The 19,198-nt window shown below is 48.7% G+C and overlaps 1 protein-coding gene across 1 annotated transcript in view; it reads left to right on the plus strand.

Moving 5' to 3' along the window:
* Window positions 1-19,198, plus strand: part of PLRG1 (pleiotropic regulator 1) — a 95,924-nt gene that overhangs the window by 45,368 nt on the left and 31,358 nt on the right. Inside the window, exons 4-8 of the mRNA XM_075335479.1 lie at window positions 4,580-4,633; window positions 12,865-12,958; window positions 13,168-13,258; window positions 14,696-14,788; window positions 15,134-15,226. Coding sequence (XP_075191594.1) covers window positions 4,580-4,633; window positions 12,865-12,958; window positions 13,168-13,258; window positions 14,696-14,788; window positions 15,134-15,226 — 425 coding nt within the window. The remainder of the gene's footprint in view (window positions 1-4,579; window positions 4,634-12,864; window positions 12,959-13,167; window positions 13,259-14,695; window positions 14,789-15,133; window positions 15,227-19,198) is intronic.

Genomic DNA, 19,198 nt, shown 5'->3' on the forward strand with positions numbered 1-19,198 from the left:
AATATGGATAGAATTAAAAAGTAACCTGTATTCATTAATTAAAGTAAAGATGTTATTTAAAATAAAACCTGAATCCTGACCATGTGTAATTTTATGGGAGAGTTAAACCAGAGTCCCCAAATAATCTGGTTGATGGAGTAAAATGATCACCTATTTATAGCCACAGTAGTGTGTAATCACATCACATGTATATTCCATTCAGTTGTCTCTTTAGTGCAGCATCATGGGAATAAGCTGTAAATTAAATTATGACTGCAGGTAAGAATGACAGGTCTTTGGTTAATATATATTATTGCTGCAGTTAATGTTTAGAAAGGTTGCCACTATTGTGCATCATGTGGCAGTTTGTTGGTGTTTTCACATCAATGAATTGAATAGCTGCCTGTTCTCCGTACTGGTTCCTATCTCACTGGACAATGAAACACACGGCTTTAGATGTGAATGAACCTGCTGGTAACAATACTGCAATCTCAGACAATAAGTTTGAAATAGTGTGGCACTATCTGTCAGTAGTTAATATATTATGGTTATTTATTATATAGGCCGGGCGTTCACACTATTATTGCTTTCACTGTCCGTTCACAGTGTTACAAGCTGGGCATGCCGCGGTTGTGGAAGGTAGAATGGAATGAATGTCCGCCGGCTCCCCCTTCCTCCCTTTTATCATCATTTCTCTCTTTGATGGTGCACACCCTTGTGAATATGTATGGGAGCATGGTACCCACAATATAGAATGACCCAAGATACCCAAGCTATGTAAAGGCTATGTGACCAAAAAGGAGAGGTATGGAGTGCGGTTTCAGATGACGTGGCCTCCACAATCACTTAGCTTCAACCCAATTGAGAGGTTTTGTGATGTGTTGAACTGCAGAGTATGCCTTCAAGATGGTTCTAAAGTCAGTCCTTGTGATTGAAAGAGAGGTGAGGAATCAAGGGTTTAACACGTTCTGGTTTGTGTTGTGTGTTTCCATGTGTATTCCTTCTTGGTTTTGCTGCCATCAGTCTTAAATCAACAATGTGCACATTCCAGTAAGCATAACCAAAATCTGAACAGGTATATCCAAGCTTATTGATTATTACTGTACAATTGTCCTCCACAAGAGACTAAATGATACAGCAAAGTTAAACTGATCAGTGACCGTGACACTAGCCAGGTAAGTGTTGTCTGGTTTCCCTAATAATTTTGCAAAGTATCTCCAAACATCTCAGATGGTTGAGTGTCCTCATCTTTTCATTCAACCCTAATTTTGAACAATAACCTGGTTGTAGATGTCCCCAAAAAGCATCACTTCCATTTAAGTTCTCGTTCCTGGAGCATGGCACACTTCTCCATAAACTACGAACCCCAGAACCATTGTCCAGTATCTCTTCCACACACTGCTCTACACAATAAAGTGTGGTTAAAGAATTCCACTCCTCTCTCCCACCTCATGCTTTTATTTACTGGTGCTTGTACGCATGTTCCCTCATAAATCAATGGACACATCTACATTCTACACTGGTGGGCTGTGTGTACAGCACAACACAGTAGTACAGGGGAGGGACAGAGTCTGTGCCGTGATGGCGTTCAGCCATAGTCAGGCTTGAAAAAAAGCCATATCCCGGAGCTGTGACGCAGCATCCCAAATGGGAGAGGGAGCGATGAGGAGCAGCTTCTTCTTAGGTGATATCACCAGAAGATCTACTCAACTTCCAGTGAGCGGTAAATAGTATGGGACCTTCAAAACTGCTGGGATGGGAGACAATGGCTTCATTATCTGACTAGGTTCTTTTAATAACGAACATGTTTTGTCTGCCTGGAGTACTCCTTTAGAAGGGAACCTGTCAGGTGCAATATGCACCCAGAACCATGAGCAGTTCTGGGTGCATATTGCTGATCCCTGCCTAACCGTCCTTGTATACACTTGAATAGATAGAGATCTTTAGAAAAAGTATTTCTAAATATCTTTTACCGTATGCTAACGAGCACAGGGACTAGTCCCCTGGGCATTAGTTCCCTGGCCATTTGCCCCCATTTGCATGTTAGTACGCCCCTGTGGATGTGCTAACATGATAATGAATGTGCGGCATCACAGGAGGATCTCACTCACCTCTCTGCCGCCATCACGTCTGACGGGATTTCAGCTCAGTGCACATGACCCCGGAGTTTGTCATGCGCACTACTTCAGTTTGAAGCCAGGACGCATACACCCAGCTTCATAGTATGCATGACCCAAACTCCAGGGTCATGCGCACTGAACCGAAATCCAGCGTCAATGGCAGTGGAGAGGTGAGTGACATCATGCTGTGACGCTGCATATTCATTAGCATATTAGCATGCCCACAGGGGTGTACTAACATGCTGATGGGTGCGACTGGCCAGGGAACTAACACCCAGGAGACTAGTCCCATCGCTCATTAGCATACGGTAAAAGATCTTTAGAAATACTTTTTCTACAGATCTCTTTATCTATGCTAGTGTATACAGGGACGGTTAGGCAGGGATTAGCGATATACATCCAGAACTGCTCGTGGTTCTGGGTGCATATTGCACCTGACAGCTTCCCTTTAATACTTCTGTCTGTAACATTACATTTTTTGATACTTGCATGCTGCCAGTGCTCATTTCAGATTATAGCCGATTGTATATGAGAGAAACAGGAGAGGTTTCCATATCTGTCAGACCAACAATGGCTGACCTTTTGATCTTGGTGTGACTTTTTGACCAGCTACTGTGTGTGGTTGTTTACCTAGTTGCAGTCATATTGTATTTTGGCATATTCAGCCTTCTTTTTCCCCAGGTGTATAACCGTAACTTATTTCCCTCTCTCTAAACACATGGCTCACTTGCCAAAATCGAAACGGATGTTGGCCAAATGAGTATTTACGTTACGAGCTGTGCTGTGCTCCCCCTTGATATCCCACAATCCTGATCCCATGGTAATGACTTTATAGCTTTTGTTTGAGATCACTATGCTTTTTAGTTCAGTCCTGAAGGTGTTGCTGAACACTTTTCTAGAATGGCAGCAAAGTCATGGAGGTCAAAATAATGTTGGCTTTTCCACAAGATTTTCCACATCTTAATGGGATTGTCCCACTACCAAAAAGTGTCTTTTAAAGGGAACCCGTCATTACGAATATGCGTTCTGACCCATCAGCAGACGCACGTGTGCCCTAATTACACCTCCCTACCTATCCCTGTGTTATAAAATTGTATAATATAAAAGTAATAAACGTTTTATTACTTCCATATTTCCTATGTAAATAACAGAGCTCGTCTCCCCATGGGCATCACATTGCCCTGTGGGCGTTTGCATACTTTCCATGGTATCACACCCCTATGGGCGTGATACCATGGATTCACATGAGCGACATCCCCCGTTGCTCCTTCAGATCCTGCGCATGTTTGCACTTACCATACCCGCAGCCTTTTCTGAGTGTTCACTCACCGGCTTCTGAAACTGACAACGAGCACCCGGAAAAGGTTGCGGGAATGGTAAGTGCACACATGCACAATTCTGAAGCAGCGACGGGGGACGTCGCTCATGTGAATCCATGGTCTCACGCTCATAGGGGCATGATACCATGGAAAGTATGCAAACGCCCACAGGGACCTGTGTGGAGCCATTCCCCTGCAGCATGGCGATGTCCTCCTGTTGGCCGGCTCGCTGATGTGTGTGGAGACTAGCGGTGCGCACAGGGATGACGTCATCGCTGTGCTCACCGTTCTCTACACAGATCAGCGGGCCAGCAGACAGGAGGACTTTGCGATGCTGCAGGGGAATGGTGAGTATACTTATTCACTGACCCCCGCGCTGATGATGATGTGCGGGGGGCAGTAAATACAGCCGCACATGATCACTCCAGGCTGTAGTTGCCAGGGGTGATCACGAGGGCCGGCTCTACTATGCGCGCACTCCCCGCCCATCATCCCGCCCACCTGTCAGTGCCGGCTTCAGCGCTGAGAGATGATGGACTGGAGGATAGGTGTGCATATGAAATGAGCGGGTCCACGTGCTCATGCCGCCGATGACCCGCTCCACCGCAGCACCCGCATTCCCCTCAGCCCTACATTCAGACTATAAGTCGCACCCCCCCCACTTACCCCATTTGGGAGAAAAAGTGCGTCTTATAGTCCAAAAAATACGGTAGACAGCAAGGAATCACAGGTTTCTTTTCTGTGAGGTAAAACATGTTTGAAAAGATCTGAAAGTGTTTGTAATCACACTCAGGTCTGCGCTATACCACACAGTAGCTGCAGAAAATAAGGCTGGGAGCAAGACTGTCTTATCATTACATCTGACAGGAGAAGGCATGTTCCTCTGACTATTTTTGGGTGTGTGCCCCCCCCCCCCGCCCCTTTCCCTGCCCCAGCATGATACTGCTTTCTTATGATTGGTCAGCATCATGCAGGGGATGAAGTACACTACCCCAATTGGACATATCTCCACACTGCAGATGAGAAATTGAAAAGTAAACAGAATGGGGTTTTCTTTCCATCTTTGAAACCACTATTCCATAATGTGGGGTGCTTCACATGCTCAAACTGGAGAAATGTATTTAAATGTTATCTATATATGTGAATTTTTTTTTTTTTCAGGTCTTGAATCTGAATACATGGTAACCGGAACGCACCCATATCCTTCAGGACCAGGTACGAAATGTCAAACATTTGTTTTATATTAAATGATTGCCATTTGTGTGAGAAGTATCAAGTGTAAACATGTATGTTAAGTGGGCTAACTCTTTCATTAGCCAGAACCAAAGACCTGTTAAGCCACAGTGGCTCTATCCAAATTCATCCTGATAATATCCAGCAGGCACAGCAGCACAGATCATGATGAGCTCTGGTAACCTGCTATGTGCCAGCTGGACATGGTCTGGGTTGGGTCTCAGCCTATGAATAGTATCATTTTCTGACACCTTGAGAATAGTGGGGTTGAAGAGCAATATAGTCATGGCCAGCATATATACCTGGTTTCAGGTGTGATTTTCACATTGCCCACACTTGTTGCTTGACACAGTGGAGTTTAAACGAAAATCACATGCTTGAAACAGTTGATCCTCAATTTTGGAAAGGTGCCAACATTTTTATCCAACCCATTTTTGGGGTTTGGAGGGAGTTATTTTCAATCTACCTTTTATTTCTCTTCTTTTTTATTGATGCAATACACACAAAAGAGAGAACATGCATAACAAAACATGTAATTGCAATAATTTTCTGGGAGAAATTATTTTTCTGGAACAATATCAACAGTGCCAACCCTTTGGGCCATGATTGTATGCTGGAAAGTTGCATACCATTTTTTTTTTCTTGTTTGGTGATATGGAAATAGTAAACTCATGCTGCATGAACACCAGACAGCTTGAATATGGCATCGGCTGTGTGATTGCAGCTTTATTTGTTTTACTCTGAAATCACAGCGTTTTATAGAAAAGCCCTGTAGACCTGACTAGTCCTGCACTGTCCACTGCCGGCTTCACCCTGCCCCTCTCCAATTGATTGACAGCTCTCTCTCTCGTGTGCGCATAGGAAGAGACCTATCAATCAATTGGGGCAGGGCAAGAAGAAGCCAGCGGGGCCACACCCCAGTAGTTCAATCTCTGGTCCCTGGCTGACTTTTCATTCTATGTTCTCTATTAAACACTGCAATGTTTCACACAACACTTACTTGGCAGCAGTTGTGCAGCCCGAGTCTGATTCATGGAGCTCGTGGCTCTGGCAACATGAATCTAGTGACAGGGTCCCTTTAAGCTTTTATGGACCCAGACATTTTTTCCTCCTCTTCTTCCAGGAGTTGTAATTTTTTCATTTCTTTATCGTTCCTATGGGAGACCCAGACATTGGGGTGTATAGCTTCTGCCTCCGGAGGACACACAAAGTACTACACTAAAAAGTGTAGCTCCTCCCTCTGAGCATATACACCCCCTGGATAACCAGATCTAGCCAGTTCATTGCTTTGTGTTCAGGAGGCATACATCCACACATGCATTCTCATCTGATTTCTCATTTTTAGAAAGATTTTGAAGAAAAGCGGGTCCAAGTCTGGACCCCCGGCATGTCCCTTCTCACCCCACTGTGTCGGCGGTGTTGTTAAGGTTGATTCCAAGGCTGGAGCCTTACATGCCGTGCTCCTTCACCATCCCTCAGGCTCTGGCTTGAAGTGGGAGCCAGCACGGTTCTCCATGCTTTGCAGGAGACCGGTCTCCATCCGCAGCCCTTCAGGATCCTGCTGGACGGAGCACTCATCCCCAGGGACATGGCCCTGCATCTCAGCAAGCTAAGTACCTGAGACGTTTATGTTCTGGGGGTCCCTGTACTTTTATTATGTGGGGAGAGTGTGCTGAGTGTTTTTTGTGACATTTCCGGCGGGTTCTCTGGCTGTCGCCTGAGAACCGCGCCGATTGTGCCTGCGCGCCGGCCGCACCGCTCAAATTTAGGCCCCGGCTTCGCCGGAGGCCTACTTTCGGTTTCACTGCCCTCGCATGTCATTCATGCAGAGGGACAGTGTGGCTCCGCCCAGCGGCCGTTCTGCACAGGGGAGAGACACTCCTCACTGAGTACATGTCTCCTCCCCTGTAAGTCTCTTTGGCCCTCCAGATCCCGCTCTCAGGGTTGGCCCCGCCCCCTCTCCTCGCTCCGGCGCCATTTTATCAGCGTTTTCTCTGCAATCAGCACTGGCTGCAGCATCCCTGCTGAGGTGCTTGCGGGTCCGGGCTTTGAGATCTGGAGGGCACACAACACCGCTCCAGCGGTCTGGTAAGCCACAACCTCTGGTTGTGGGTCTCCGTATATACTCTCTGCTGGCAAGAGCCCCCACTTCAGCAGCATGTCTCACACGAGGAGCAAGGCTCCAAAGCTATATTCAGTATGCACTGCATGTAAGCTCGTGCTGCCTGAACCGAGCACATATCCACATTGTGATGCCTGCTCTGCCCTGACAATGCCTCAGCCTGGAATCGCCCCCCCAGTGGTCTCTCCGGCTGCTTCGGCTCCTGTGGCTGAACCCCCGGCTTGGGTAGAATCCTTCTATAGGTCAATCTCCCAGTCTTTTGACGACTCCATGGGACAGCTGTCCCGTACTTTGCTGAACATGCATCAGCCCCCTTCACAGGGTGCCTCTGCTGCTAGGGCTCTCTCAGCGGAGCTCACAGAGGATTCATCATCTGGTCCCAGACCCCGTCCTCCTAAAAGGAGACGCAGGGTCCCCTCTCCTTCCTCGTCCCGCGGCTCTGATTCAAGAGCTGACTCGCATGACGAGGAGGATGCCTTTACTGGGGGCTCGGAGGCTACCTCCATGTGCCCCATTGATCTGTCCGAAAGTGACTCAGATGTTAGTGATTTGATTGCGTCCATTAATTCTGTACTGGACCTCAATCCGCCAGTATCAGAGGAGCAACCCTCTCTGGCAGAAAAGCACCAGTTTACCTTGCCTAAGAGGACAAGGAGTGTGTTCTTTAACCACTCCAGTTTTCAGGCCACTGTGACCAAGCCTAGGGCCTGTCCTGACAAACGCTTCCCTGATGACCGTTTTCCCTTTCCACCTGAGGTGGTCAAGGAGTGGGCTCATTCACCAAAGGTAGACCCTCCGGTGTCTAGACTCTCAGCCCGGACCGTTGTATCAGTGGCTGATGGCACCTCTCTTAAGGATTCCACTGACCGCCAGGTTGACCTTTTGGCCAAATCTGTATATGAGGTGACAGGGGCCTCGTTCTCCCCATCTTTTGCAGCAGTGTGGGCTCTCAAAGCCATCTCTGCTTCTCTAGAGGAGATGCATTCCCTCACCAGGGAATCTATGCCCGAAATGGTTGCCTTAACTTCCCAAGCTTCAGCTTTTTCATCCTATGCCATGTATGCCATGCTGGAGGCTTCTCACCGCACTGCGGTGGCTTCGGCTAATTCTCTCGCTATCCGCAGGATCTTGTGGCTTCGAGAGTGGAAGGCAGATGCTTCTTCAAAGAAGTACCTTGCTGGGCTCCCTTTTGCTGGATCCAGGCTATTCGGTGAACAACTGGATGAAATTATTAAGGAAGCTACTGGCGGGAAGAGTACTTCCATGCCACAAACTAAAACCAGGAAACCTGCCCAGGGTAGGAACCAGTCGAGGTTTCGTTCCTTTCGTTCCTCCAACTGGTCATCCTCTAAGCCCTCTGCCTCGTCCACTAACTCAGCCAAGGACCAAAAATCCAACTGGCGCACAAAGGCGCGTCCACAGAAGACCGCAGGAGCTGCTGCCACTAAGGCAGCCTCCTCTTGACTATCTGGCCGCGCCAGCAACGTCCTTAGTCGGTGGCAGGCTCTCCCACTTTGGCGACGTGTGGTTTCAACACGTCTCCGATCAGTGGGTGCGGGATATCATCTCCCACGGCTACAGGATAGAATTCTCTTCCAGCCCGCCAAACAGATTTTTTCTGTCAACTCCCCCCTGCTCCAAGGCTGCCGAATTCTCTCAGGCCGTGGCATCCTTGCAGGCCAACGGAGTAATTGTACCGGTTCCCGCCCGGGAACGGTTCAGAGGTTTCTACTCAAATCTCTTCCTAGTCCCCAAAAAGGACGGTTCCTTCCGGCCCATCATGGATCTCAAGCTTCTCAACAAGCATGTTCAGGTGCGGCATTTTCGCATGGAGTCTGTGCGATCAGTCATTGCCTCAATGACCCAAGGAGATTTCCTGGCATCCATCAACATCAGAGATGCCTATCTGCATGTGCCAATTGCAGTTTCACACCAGCGTTGGCTACGTTTTGCAATCGGAGAGGAACATTTCCAATTCGTGGCTCTCCCTTTCGGGTTAGCCACGGCCCCTCGAGTATTCACCAAGGTCATGGCAGCAGTGGTTGCGGTTCTGCACCTCCAGGGGTTGGCAGTGATTCCTTACCTGGACGACCTTCTAGTCAAGGCTTCATCCAGCGCAGACTGTCAGTGGAGTGTCTCGCTCACTCTCGCCACTCTAGCCCAATTCGGGTGGCTTGTCAATCTGCCCAAATCCACTCTGACTCCGACCCAGAGGCTCACGTACCTAGGGATGCAGTTCGAGACTCTGCCGGCACTTGTGAAGCTGCCCTTAGTCAAACAGCAGTCCCTCCATCTGGCGGTGCGCTCTCTGCTGAGGCCCCGCCGTCATTCCATCAGGCACCTAATGCAGGTGCTGGGTCAGATGGTGGCGTCAATGGAGGCTGTTCCCTTTGCCCAGTTCCATCTGCGTCCTCTGCAGCTGCACATTCTCCGCTGTTGGGATAAGCGGACTTCCTCCTTGCACAGGCTAGTGGCTCTGTCGCCACAGACCAGGAGCTCCCTTCAGTGGTGGCTTCGGCCCCTTTCTCTGTCTCAGGGGCGCTCTTTCCTGGCCCCGTCCTGGGTGATCCTCACCACGGATGCCAGTCTATCCGGCTGGGGAGCGGTATGTCTCCACCACCGAGCGCAGGGCACTTGGACTCCGTCCGAGTCAGCCCTCTCGATCAATGTGCTGGAAACCAGAGCTGTGCTTCTAGCTCTCCTAGCCTTTCACCACCTGTTGGCGGGCAAGCACATCCGAGTCCAGTCAGACAACGCGACAGCGGTTGCCTACATCAATCACCAAGGCGGGACACGCAGCCGCCTGGCAATGTTGGAGGTTCAACGCATCCTTCAATGGACGGAGGACTCAAAGTCCACCATATCCGCAGTCCACATCCCAGGCGTGGAAAACTGGGAGGCAGATTATCTCAGCCGTCAAACCGTGGACAGTGGCGAGTAGTCCCTGCACCCGGCAGTGTTTCAGTCAATCTGCCGCACGTGGGCACTCCGGAAGTGGATCTAATGGCATCCCGGCACAACAACAAGGTTCCGGTTTACGTGGCTCGCTCCCACGATCCTCAGGCCTTTGCAGCGGACGCTCTGGTTCAAGATTGGTCCCAGTTTCGTCTGTCCTACGTGTTTCCCCCTCTAGCTCTCTTGCCCAGAGTTCTGCGCAAGATCAGAATGGAGGGCCGTCGGGTCATCCTCATTGCTCCGGACTGGCCCAGGCGAGCTTGGTACCCAGACCTGCTCCATCTGTCCGTAGAGGTGCCGTGGCATCTTCCGGACCGTCCAGACCTTCTCTCACAAGGTCCGTTTTTCCGCCAGAATTCTGCGGCTCTCAGATTGACGGCGTGGCTCTTGAGTCCTGGATCTTGACGGCTTCTGGTATTCCTCCTGAAGTCATCTCCACTATGACTCGGGCTCGGAAGTCTTCCTCGGCCAAAATCTATCACAGGACCTGGAGAATTTTCCTGTCCTGGTGTCGCTCTTCCGGCCATGCTCCTTGGCCTTTTTCCTTGCCGACCCTTCTATCCTTTCTACAATCCGGTCTGCAGCTAGGACTATCCCTCAATTCCCTCAAGGGACAAGTCTCGGCTCTGTCAGTGCTGTTCCAGCGGCGTATCGCCCGGCTGGCTCAGGTCCGCACCTTCATGCAGGGCGCGTCTCACATCTTTCCGCCTTACCGGCGGCCCTTGGATCCCTGGGACCTCAATTTGGTCCTCACGGCCTTGCAGAAACCCCCCTTTGAGCCTCTTAGGGAGGTTTCTTTGTTTCGTCTTTCACAGAAAGTGGTCTTTCTAGTGGCCATAACTTCCCTCAGGAGAGTCTCTGATTTGGCTGCGCTCTCTTCGGAGTCACCTTTTTTGGTTTTTCATCAAGACAAGGTGGTTCTCCTTCCGACTCCGGACTTTCTCCCTAAGGTGGTTTCTCCTTTCCACCTTAACCAGGATATTTCCCTGCCTTCCTTTTGTCCGGCTCCTGTTCATCGCTTTGAAAAAGCGTTGCATACTCTGGATATGGTGCGGGCGCTCCGGATCTATGTGTCTCGCACCGCTGTTCTTAGGCGGTGCACCTCTCTTTTTGTGCTAACCACAGGTCGGCGTAAGGGCCTCTCGGCTTCTAAGCCGACCTTAGCTCGTTGGATTAGGTCGGCCATTTCCGATGCCTACCAGTGTACTCGGGTGCCTCCCCCGCCGGGGATCAAGGCACACTCGACCAGAGCTGTCGGTGCCTCTTGGGCTTTCAGGCTACGGTTCAGCAAGTCTGTCAGGCTGCCACTTGGACTAGCCTGCATACCTTTTCAAAGCACTACCAAGTGTATGCTCATGCTTCGGCAGATGCGAGCTTGGGCAGACGCATCCTTCGGGCGGCTGTCGCCCATTTGTTAAGTTAGGCTCTGCCTACTTCTCAGTTTTTCTGTTTATTCCCACCCATGGACTGCTTTGAGACGTCCCAATGTCTGGGTCTCCCATAGGAACGATAAAGAAAAAGAGAATTTTGTTTACTTACCGTAAATTCTTTTTCTTATAGTTCCGTATTGGGAGACCCAGCACCCTCCCTGTTGCCAGTTTCTTGTTCCGCGTGTTATCACCGGCTGTTGTCGTGGACAGAGTCTCCGGTTGTTCCGGTTCTTGCTCTGTCTTTACTTGTGGGTGGCTATTCTCCTTCAGCTTTTGCACTAAACTGGCTAGATCTGGTCTTCCAGGGGGTGTATATGCTCGGAGGGAGGAGCTACACTTTTTAGTGTAGTACTTTGTGTGTCCTCCGGAGGCAGAAGCTATACACCCCAATGTCTGGATCTCCCAATACGGAACTATAAGAAAAAGAATTTACGGTAAGTAAACAAAATTCTCTTTTTTCCTGTCAACACAAGCATATGAGGGCTTACTCTTCACCAGGACGAGTTGTAGATTTCAATGACACAATTTTACCAAACAGTCTACGTGAAGACAGAAAATTCCAAATACGCTGAAATGCTGAAGAAAAAAAACAAAACGCCGCAATTCTGCAATTGTTTACTGGGTGCTGCTTTTAGGGCAGTCACTGTGTGGTAAATACGATCTGGCAACATGTTTTTCCGGGTCAGCACAATTCTGGCAATAGCAAATGTATACTTTATTTCAATAATGAAAAAAAAAATCTGAAGTTTAAAAAAAACAAAAAAACAAAACATTTCTGTAACTGAAATCTCCATACAATGAAGGGTTGAAACGTTGCATTCACATTGTGATTGTGGAGTTACGTGGCTGATCAGACATCACTGAGGTATTATCTCACATGTAGAAGATCTTTTTAGTCCAGTTCCTCATTTAAGGCCAGAATCACACTTGCTAGTGCCTCGCGTGTAACTCGCGCGAGTCTGTCATGGTAGAACCCGGCTTGGCCGCACACTATGCATACAGGAGCGTCTGAGCTGCATAGAGATGCATGCAGCCGACCCGCTCCTGTCAGGGGAGTGTGCGGCAAAGCCGGCTTCTACCATGAGAGACTCGTGCGAGTTACACGCGAGGCACTAGCAAGTGTGATTCTGGCCTTAAGCAGAGTTTTAATATTATTCACCCCAACAGTTGAAGTTGTGTAAGTATTGGGATGGTGTATGCTGTTTCCTCAAGGTCATTATAATCCTTCTATTTTGTTCTTTGCTGAGGGTTGGCTACATTTAAAGCCTTGTTTTCACAGTTCAGCAGTGCACCGCTCTCCGGCCTCCTGCTTGCCGGGAGGTGGTGTACCTCTGAATAATTGCTAGTATGGCTCGCGCGGCATTGTCGTGTTTCTCTTCTGAACTGCGCACTCCCATGCTGCACACAGACCGCTTTACCCCAGCAGCTTGGGAAGAACTCACAGGCACTAAGGACCCAGACGGCTCTAGAGCAGTGCTTCCAAGTGTGCGATATTTGCTTTGGAGCTGAGACTGCAGTGGTGGTCAATAACCTAGACAGCAAATAGTAAACCATAAATTCTAAATCCCTTTATTATTGAAAATAAAGAGAATTCTTAGAAAAAAAAAAAAAGGTAAATTCCAAAGTTGCTTGTTTTTACAAACACTTTGCAACGTTACCCACCTATGATGATGAATAAAACCCCTTTATTAATCCTTATTTTCTAGGTGTAGCCCTAACAGCTGACACCCAGATCCAAAGGATGCCAAGTGAATCGGCTGCACAGTCTTTGGCACTGACACTTCCATCGTCGCAGGCAAGGTAACTACTTCTAAACTGTCCCCTGTCTTTTTGGAACAGTTGGGGACACTTTTCTATATATATTTTATAACTTCCTGTGCGTAGTTGCAGTATTTTTTTAAACTCATAACCAAGATACATAGCAGGCTTGTGAATGTGGCTCCTAAGTATATAAATGATATTCTGTGTCACCGATGTAATAGTATCCTTCATTTTTCTTCTATCACCAGAATGGACGCTCATCGCACGGCTCCTGGTATTGGAGATATTTACAGACATGCGGGGCACCCAGAACGGTCACAGCCCCCTGGCTTGTCAATGGTGAGGCCACTTTATTATCCTACTCTCCCATAATGACAGTTTATTACCGTATTTTTCGCTTTATAAGATGCACTTTTGTTCCCCCAAATTTTATATATATATATATATATATATATATATATATATATATATATATATATATATAATATATATATCACTGCAGGGTCCGCTCTGGAGCCGTGCTGGGGGCAGGTGACAGCTGCGAGTGGCAGCATTTGATCTGCTTCCGCTCATATAATATGCACAGCCGCGGTCCAGCAGTGTGGTGCTGAAACTGCATCACGCTGGGGCAGTGGGGCATATTATATCTGCCTGTGCCCTCCTTTGATCGCACATGATCCCCCCCTGTGTTAGATATGGCCCCCGCGCTGCTGCCCATAGTAAAATAAAAAAAGCATTACTTAACCTCCAGCGCTGATCTCCGGTATCCTGCTGCTGCTGTCTGTGATAAGGCACGCAGAGATATCATCACTCTGCCGTGCCGATCACATGACCGGCAGCAAGAACCAGGAAGTAAGGAAGCAGGAGCTCAACTGCGAGGAGGGAGACACGAGGAGGGACAGCGCTGAGGAGGTAAGGAAAGAGTGTTTTATTTTATTATGGGCAGCAGCCTGGGGGCATATCTAACACAGGGGAGATGTGCCATCTATAGGGGCCATGGGCAGCTGTATGGGGGCCATATCAAACACAGGGGAGATGTGCCATCTATAGGGGCCATGGGCAGCACACATGGGGGCCATATCAAACACAGGGGAGATGTGTCATCTATAGGGGCCATGGGCAGCACACATGGGGGCCATATCAAACACAGGGGAGATGTGCCATCTATAGGGGCCATGGGGCAGCACACATGGGGGCCATATCAAACACAGGGGAGGTGTGCCATCTATAGGGGACATGTCCCAGCACAAGGGGGCTATATTCAATATAAGGGGGCCAGATCCAGATTAAGGGGGGCTAATTTTAGGATGGGGGGGCTATGAGGGACATATACCCTATATGATTTGTTAGACGGACACTGGCATTATAAGACGGACCCCATTTAACATTAAAAAAAAAAAATTCTCTTTTCCTTCACCAAATTTGGGGGTGCGTCTTATAAAGCGAAAAATACGGTATATTATTCCTTAGCTATTCACGTAGTCTAATTCCAATATATTACACTCCTATACAAAGCTTGCTCTCTGCTCTGATGGCTTTAGTTTGTGGCCAGCTCACAGATGTTTAGCACTGAGAATTTGCCTCTTTCATAAATTTCTGAACCCTATTCTCTGATGTCTGCTTCCTCACGTTCCCAATTTTTTGATAGTCAAACAATCCCTAAAACTCACCCTTCAAAATGGGCCATCATTTCTCTATTAAACCTATTCTTCATTGTTGGGGAACGCTCACTTCTTCCAATGTCTCTACACGACAAGTTTTATTTTGTTCTTTTAGGAGTCTGGTGGAATGAAGAACTCTGCATTAATGGCAAAGAAAGCGCCAACCATGCCAAAACCACAGTGGCATCCACCATGGAAACTTTACAGAGTGAGTCTCACCTTTTGTTATATTGATCACATAGCGTCCATGTCGGCTTGTCTTTTACAGCACGGACACTGTAGGTAATTTTTCACTGAGCCACAAATTGTATCTCAGTAATATACAGTACCTTGTTACTTGGGATTTGTCACTTTGTACATTATGTGGCTCTGCTGTAAATATTCTCGCCGTCTTCTGTGAACCATAGCGTTGAGCTCTCTATACCCAGACATAGTGTAGTTTCTGTCACTTTCCATATTATAAGTTTGCTGTACGTTCTGTATCTTGACATAATGTTTGGGATTTGTTTTATGACTTTCTGTAATATAAGTGTGCTGTACTCTTCTCTCACAGGTCATCAGTGGTCACCTCGGGTGGGTGCGTTGTATAGCGGTGGAACCAGGGAACCAGTGGTTTGTCACAGGCTCAGCAGATAGAACAATTAAGGTAAGACGTCTTAGCTAAGGAAGCTTTTCTTTTGTGAATCTGAGTGCTTAAGGGTATAATTTTCAGTGCTCCTGTCGGGTCTTTGTAATTTTCTTCATGCCGGCTTCAGCAGCTTTATAGCACAGTGGAGGAAAAACAATTTTCTTTTCCATGTTGGGATAGTTAGAAGCTGAAAACCATACGACGCAGTAAATTGCTGAAATCTGAAGTCCTTTCTGAACCCAAAACTCATCCTTTACATAATTATACGGCATAGTTAGTGCTTTGTTTCTCCCTACTTTTAGAAGGATCTGTCCTCCTTTTTTTTTTTTTCTTGTTTGTTGCAGATTACTTGGATTTTTTTTTATGTACTTAACCCTTTAAGGACTGCAGAATTTTTTTTGTTTCTGTGTTTTCGTTTTTTCCTGCCTTTTTCCGAAAGCTATACCTTTTTGATATTTTTCTATCAATAGTCATGGGGGGGGGGAGTTTCCTATTTGCAGGATGAGTTGTAGTTTTGATTGACACTATTCATATTTCAGGCAAAATGTAATGGAAAACAAAAAAAAAAAAAATAAGTGCAGTCCAAAAAGCAAAAACAAAAAAGCAAAAACGCTATTTCTGCATTATTTTATAGGTTTAGTTTTCTTCATCGTTCCTTATGGGAGACCCAGACAATGGGTGTATAGCTTCTGCCTCCGGAGGACACACAAAGTACTACACTCAAACGTGTAGCTCCTCCCTCCTAGCATATACACCCCCTGGTAGCCAGTCCTAGCCAGTTTCAATGCTTTGTGTTCAGGAGGTCACACACACACATGCATTCTCTGATTTTTGATTTTTTTTTTTGGATTTCAAAGATTTGGAAGAAAAGCGGGTCCAGTCTGGACTCCCGGCATGTCCCTTCTCACCCCACTGTGTCGGCGGTGCTGTTAAGGTTGACTTTATAAGGCTGGAGCCTTCACATGCCGCGCTCCTTCAACATCCTCTGAGAGGCTCTGGTTTGAAGTGGGAGCCATCTCGGTTCTCACTGCTTTGCAGGAGACCGGTCTCCATCCGCAGCCCTGTTCAGGATCCTGTCGGAAGGAGCGTTTAACCCCTCTCCAGGGACATGGCCCTGCGTCTCAAAGCTAAGTATTGAGACGTTTTTACCGCTGAAAGTGGTCCTTCCAGGGGTCCCTTGTACTTTATTTATTGGGGACAGTATGTTATATCACTGTGTTAACATTTCCGGCCGGTTCCCCAGTTTTCACTGGAGAACCGCGCCGACGGTGCCTGCACGCTGGCCGCATTCTTAAATCTAGGCCCCGGCTTCGCCTGAGGCCTAGTTTCGATTCTCCTCCCCTGCATGTCAGTCAGTGCAGAGGGACAGCGTGGCCCCGCCCAGCGGCTGTTCTGCACAGGGAGCGGACACTCCTCACTGAGGAAGGATTCCCTCCCCTGTATACTTCATTTGCCCGCTCTCAGAGTAGGCCCCGCCCCCTCTCCTCGCTCCGGTCGCCATTTTCTCAGCGTTCTCTGTGTCTGCATAGGCACAGAGATACCTCATTGTGACAAATGGGGGCCTGGGCTGGGGGACTGGAGGGCACAGTAATGTATGTTAAACTGTCTGGCTAGCCACAACCTTCGGTTGTGCAGCGGCTTATATTCTCTGTTATACTCTGCTGGGGGGCGTTCTGGAGATGCATTCTCTCACAGAGCCCCCACTTCTGCACCATGTTTCACATCAGAGCAAGGCTGCAAGGCTGTTTTTCTTAATATGCATAAACACAGTGATTCCTCAGCTTGGAGGGTCCCTCCAGCTGCTCCGGCTCTGGTGGTGCTGAGCATGCATTAGCCCCCTTCTCAGGGCGCTTCTGCTGCTACAGCTCGCTCAGCAAAGCTCTCAGAGGACTCTTCATCTTCAGAACCCGTCCTCCTAAAATGGAGACGCAGGGTCCCCTGTCCCCCCGCAGCTCTGATTCACGAGCTGACTCACTGGACAAAGAGGATGTCCTTACTGGGGGTTCGGAGTCCGAAGGTGATGCAGATGCTAATGATTTGATTGCGTCCATTATATTTGTACTGGACCTCGATCCGCCTGTATCAGGGGAGTATCCCCCCTCTGGCAGACAGACATCAGTATACCTTAAAGAGAACAAGGAGTGTGTTCCTTAACCACTCCAGTTTTCAGCCCACCGTGACCAAGCCCAGAGCTTGTCCTGACAGACGCTCCCATTAAAGCGTGGTTCTGATGACTTTTTCCCCCTTCCACCAGAGGTGGTCAAGGAGTGGGCTCATTCACCAAGGGTGGTCCCTCCGGTGTCTAGTGTTTCAGCCCGGATAGTTGTATCAGTGGCTGACGGCAAAGGATCTACTGTACATTACTTCGGTACTGGACCTCAACCCGCCAGTATCAGAGGAGCAACCCTCTCTGGCACAAAGGGGCACCAGTTTACCTTGCCTAAGAGAACAACGAGTGTGTTCCTTAACCACTCCAGTTTTTCAGGCCACTGTGACCAAGCCCAGGGTCTGTTCTGGCAAACGCTTCCCAAAGCGTGGTGCTGAGGACGGTTTTCCCCTTCCACCAGAGGTGGTCAAGGAGTGGGCTCATTCACCAAGGGTGGTCCCTCCGGTGTCTAGTGTTTCAGCCCGGATAGTTGTATCAGTGGCTGACGGCAAAGGATCTACTGTACATTACTTCGGTACTGGACCTCAACCCGCCAGTATCAGAGGAGCAACCCTCTCTGGCACAAAGGGGCACCAGTTTACCTTGCCTAAGAGAACAACGAGTGTGTTCCTTAACCACTCCAGTTTTTCAGGCCACTGTGACCAAGCCCAGGGTCTGTTCTGGCAAACGCTTCCCAAAGCGTGGTGCTGAGGACGGTTTTCCCCTTCCACCAGAGGTGGTCAAGGAGTGGGCTCATTCACCAAAGGTGATCCCTCCGGTGTTTAGACCCTCAGCCCGGGCCGTTGTGCCAGTGGCTGATGGCTCCTCACTTATGGCTTTGCTGTCCGACAGGTTGTCCTTCTGGCCAAATCTGTATGGAGGCGGCAGGGGCCACGTTCTCCCCAGCTTTTGCAGCAGTGTGGGCTTTCAAGGCCATCTCTGCTTCTCTAGAGGAGATGTATTCCCTCACAGGGAATCTATGCCCGAAATGGTTGCCTTAACTTCCAGACTTCAGTCTTTTTCATCCTCTGCCTTATCTGCCATGCTCGAGACTCTCACCGCTCTGCGGTAGCCTCGGCTAATTTCCTCGCTATCCGCAGGCTCCTATGGCTTCGGAAGTGGAAGGCGGATGCTTCTATAGAAGTTCCTTGCTGGGCTCCCTTTTGCTGGGACCAGACCATTCGGGAACAACTGGATGAAATTATTAAGGAAGCTCTTGGCGGGAAGAGTTCTTCCATGCCATAAACCTAAACCAGGTAACCTGTCCAGGGCAGGAATCAGTCGAGGTTTCGTTCCTTTCGTTCCTCCATCTGATCGTTCTCTAAGCCCTCGGCCTCGTCCACTAGCTCAGCCAAGGATCGTAAACCCAAATGACGCACGAAGCCGCGTCCTCAGAAGACCGCAGGAGATGCTGCCACTAAGTCAGCCTCCTCCTGGCTATCTGGCCACGCCAGCAACGTCCTTGGTCGGTGGCAGGCTCTCCCATTTTGGCGACGTATGTTTTTAACATGTCTCCGATCAGGGGGTGCGAGATACCATCTCCCACGGCTACAGGATAGGATTCTATCCAGCCCGCCAAACAGATTTTTTCTGTCAACTCCCCCCTGCTCCAAGGCCGCCGCCTTCTCACAGGCTGGGGCATTCTTGCAGGCCACTGGAGTAATTGTACCGGTTCCCGACTGGGAACGGTTCTGAGATTTCTGCTTAAATCTATTCCTAGTAGCCGAGGAGGGCGGTGCCTTCCGACCTGGATCTCAAGCTTCTGAAGCATGTTCAGGTGCGGCGTTTTCGCATGGAGTCTCTGCGGTCAATCGTTGACCTAAAGAGATTCCCTAGCATCCATC

This window comes from Anomaloglossus baeobatrachus, chromosome 1, assembly GCF_048569485.1.
Source record: "Anomaloglossus baeobatrachus isolate aAnoBae1 chromosome 1, aAnoBae1.hap1, whole genome shotgun sequence".
Lineage (NCBI taxonomy): Eukaryota > Metazoa > Chordata > Amphibia > Anura > Aromobatidae > Anomaloglossus > Anomaloglossus baeobatrachus.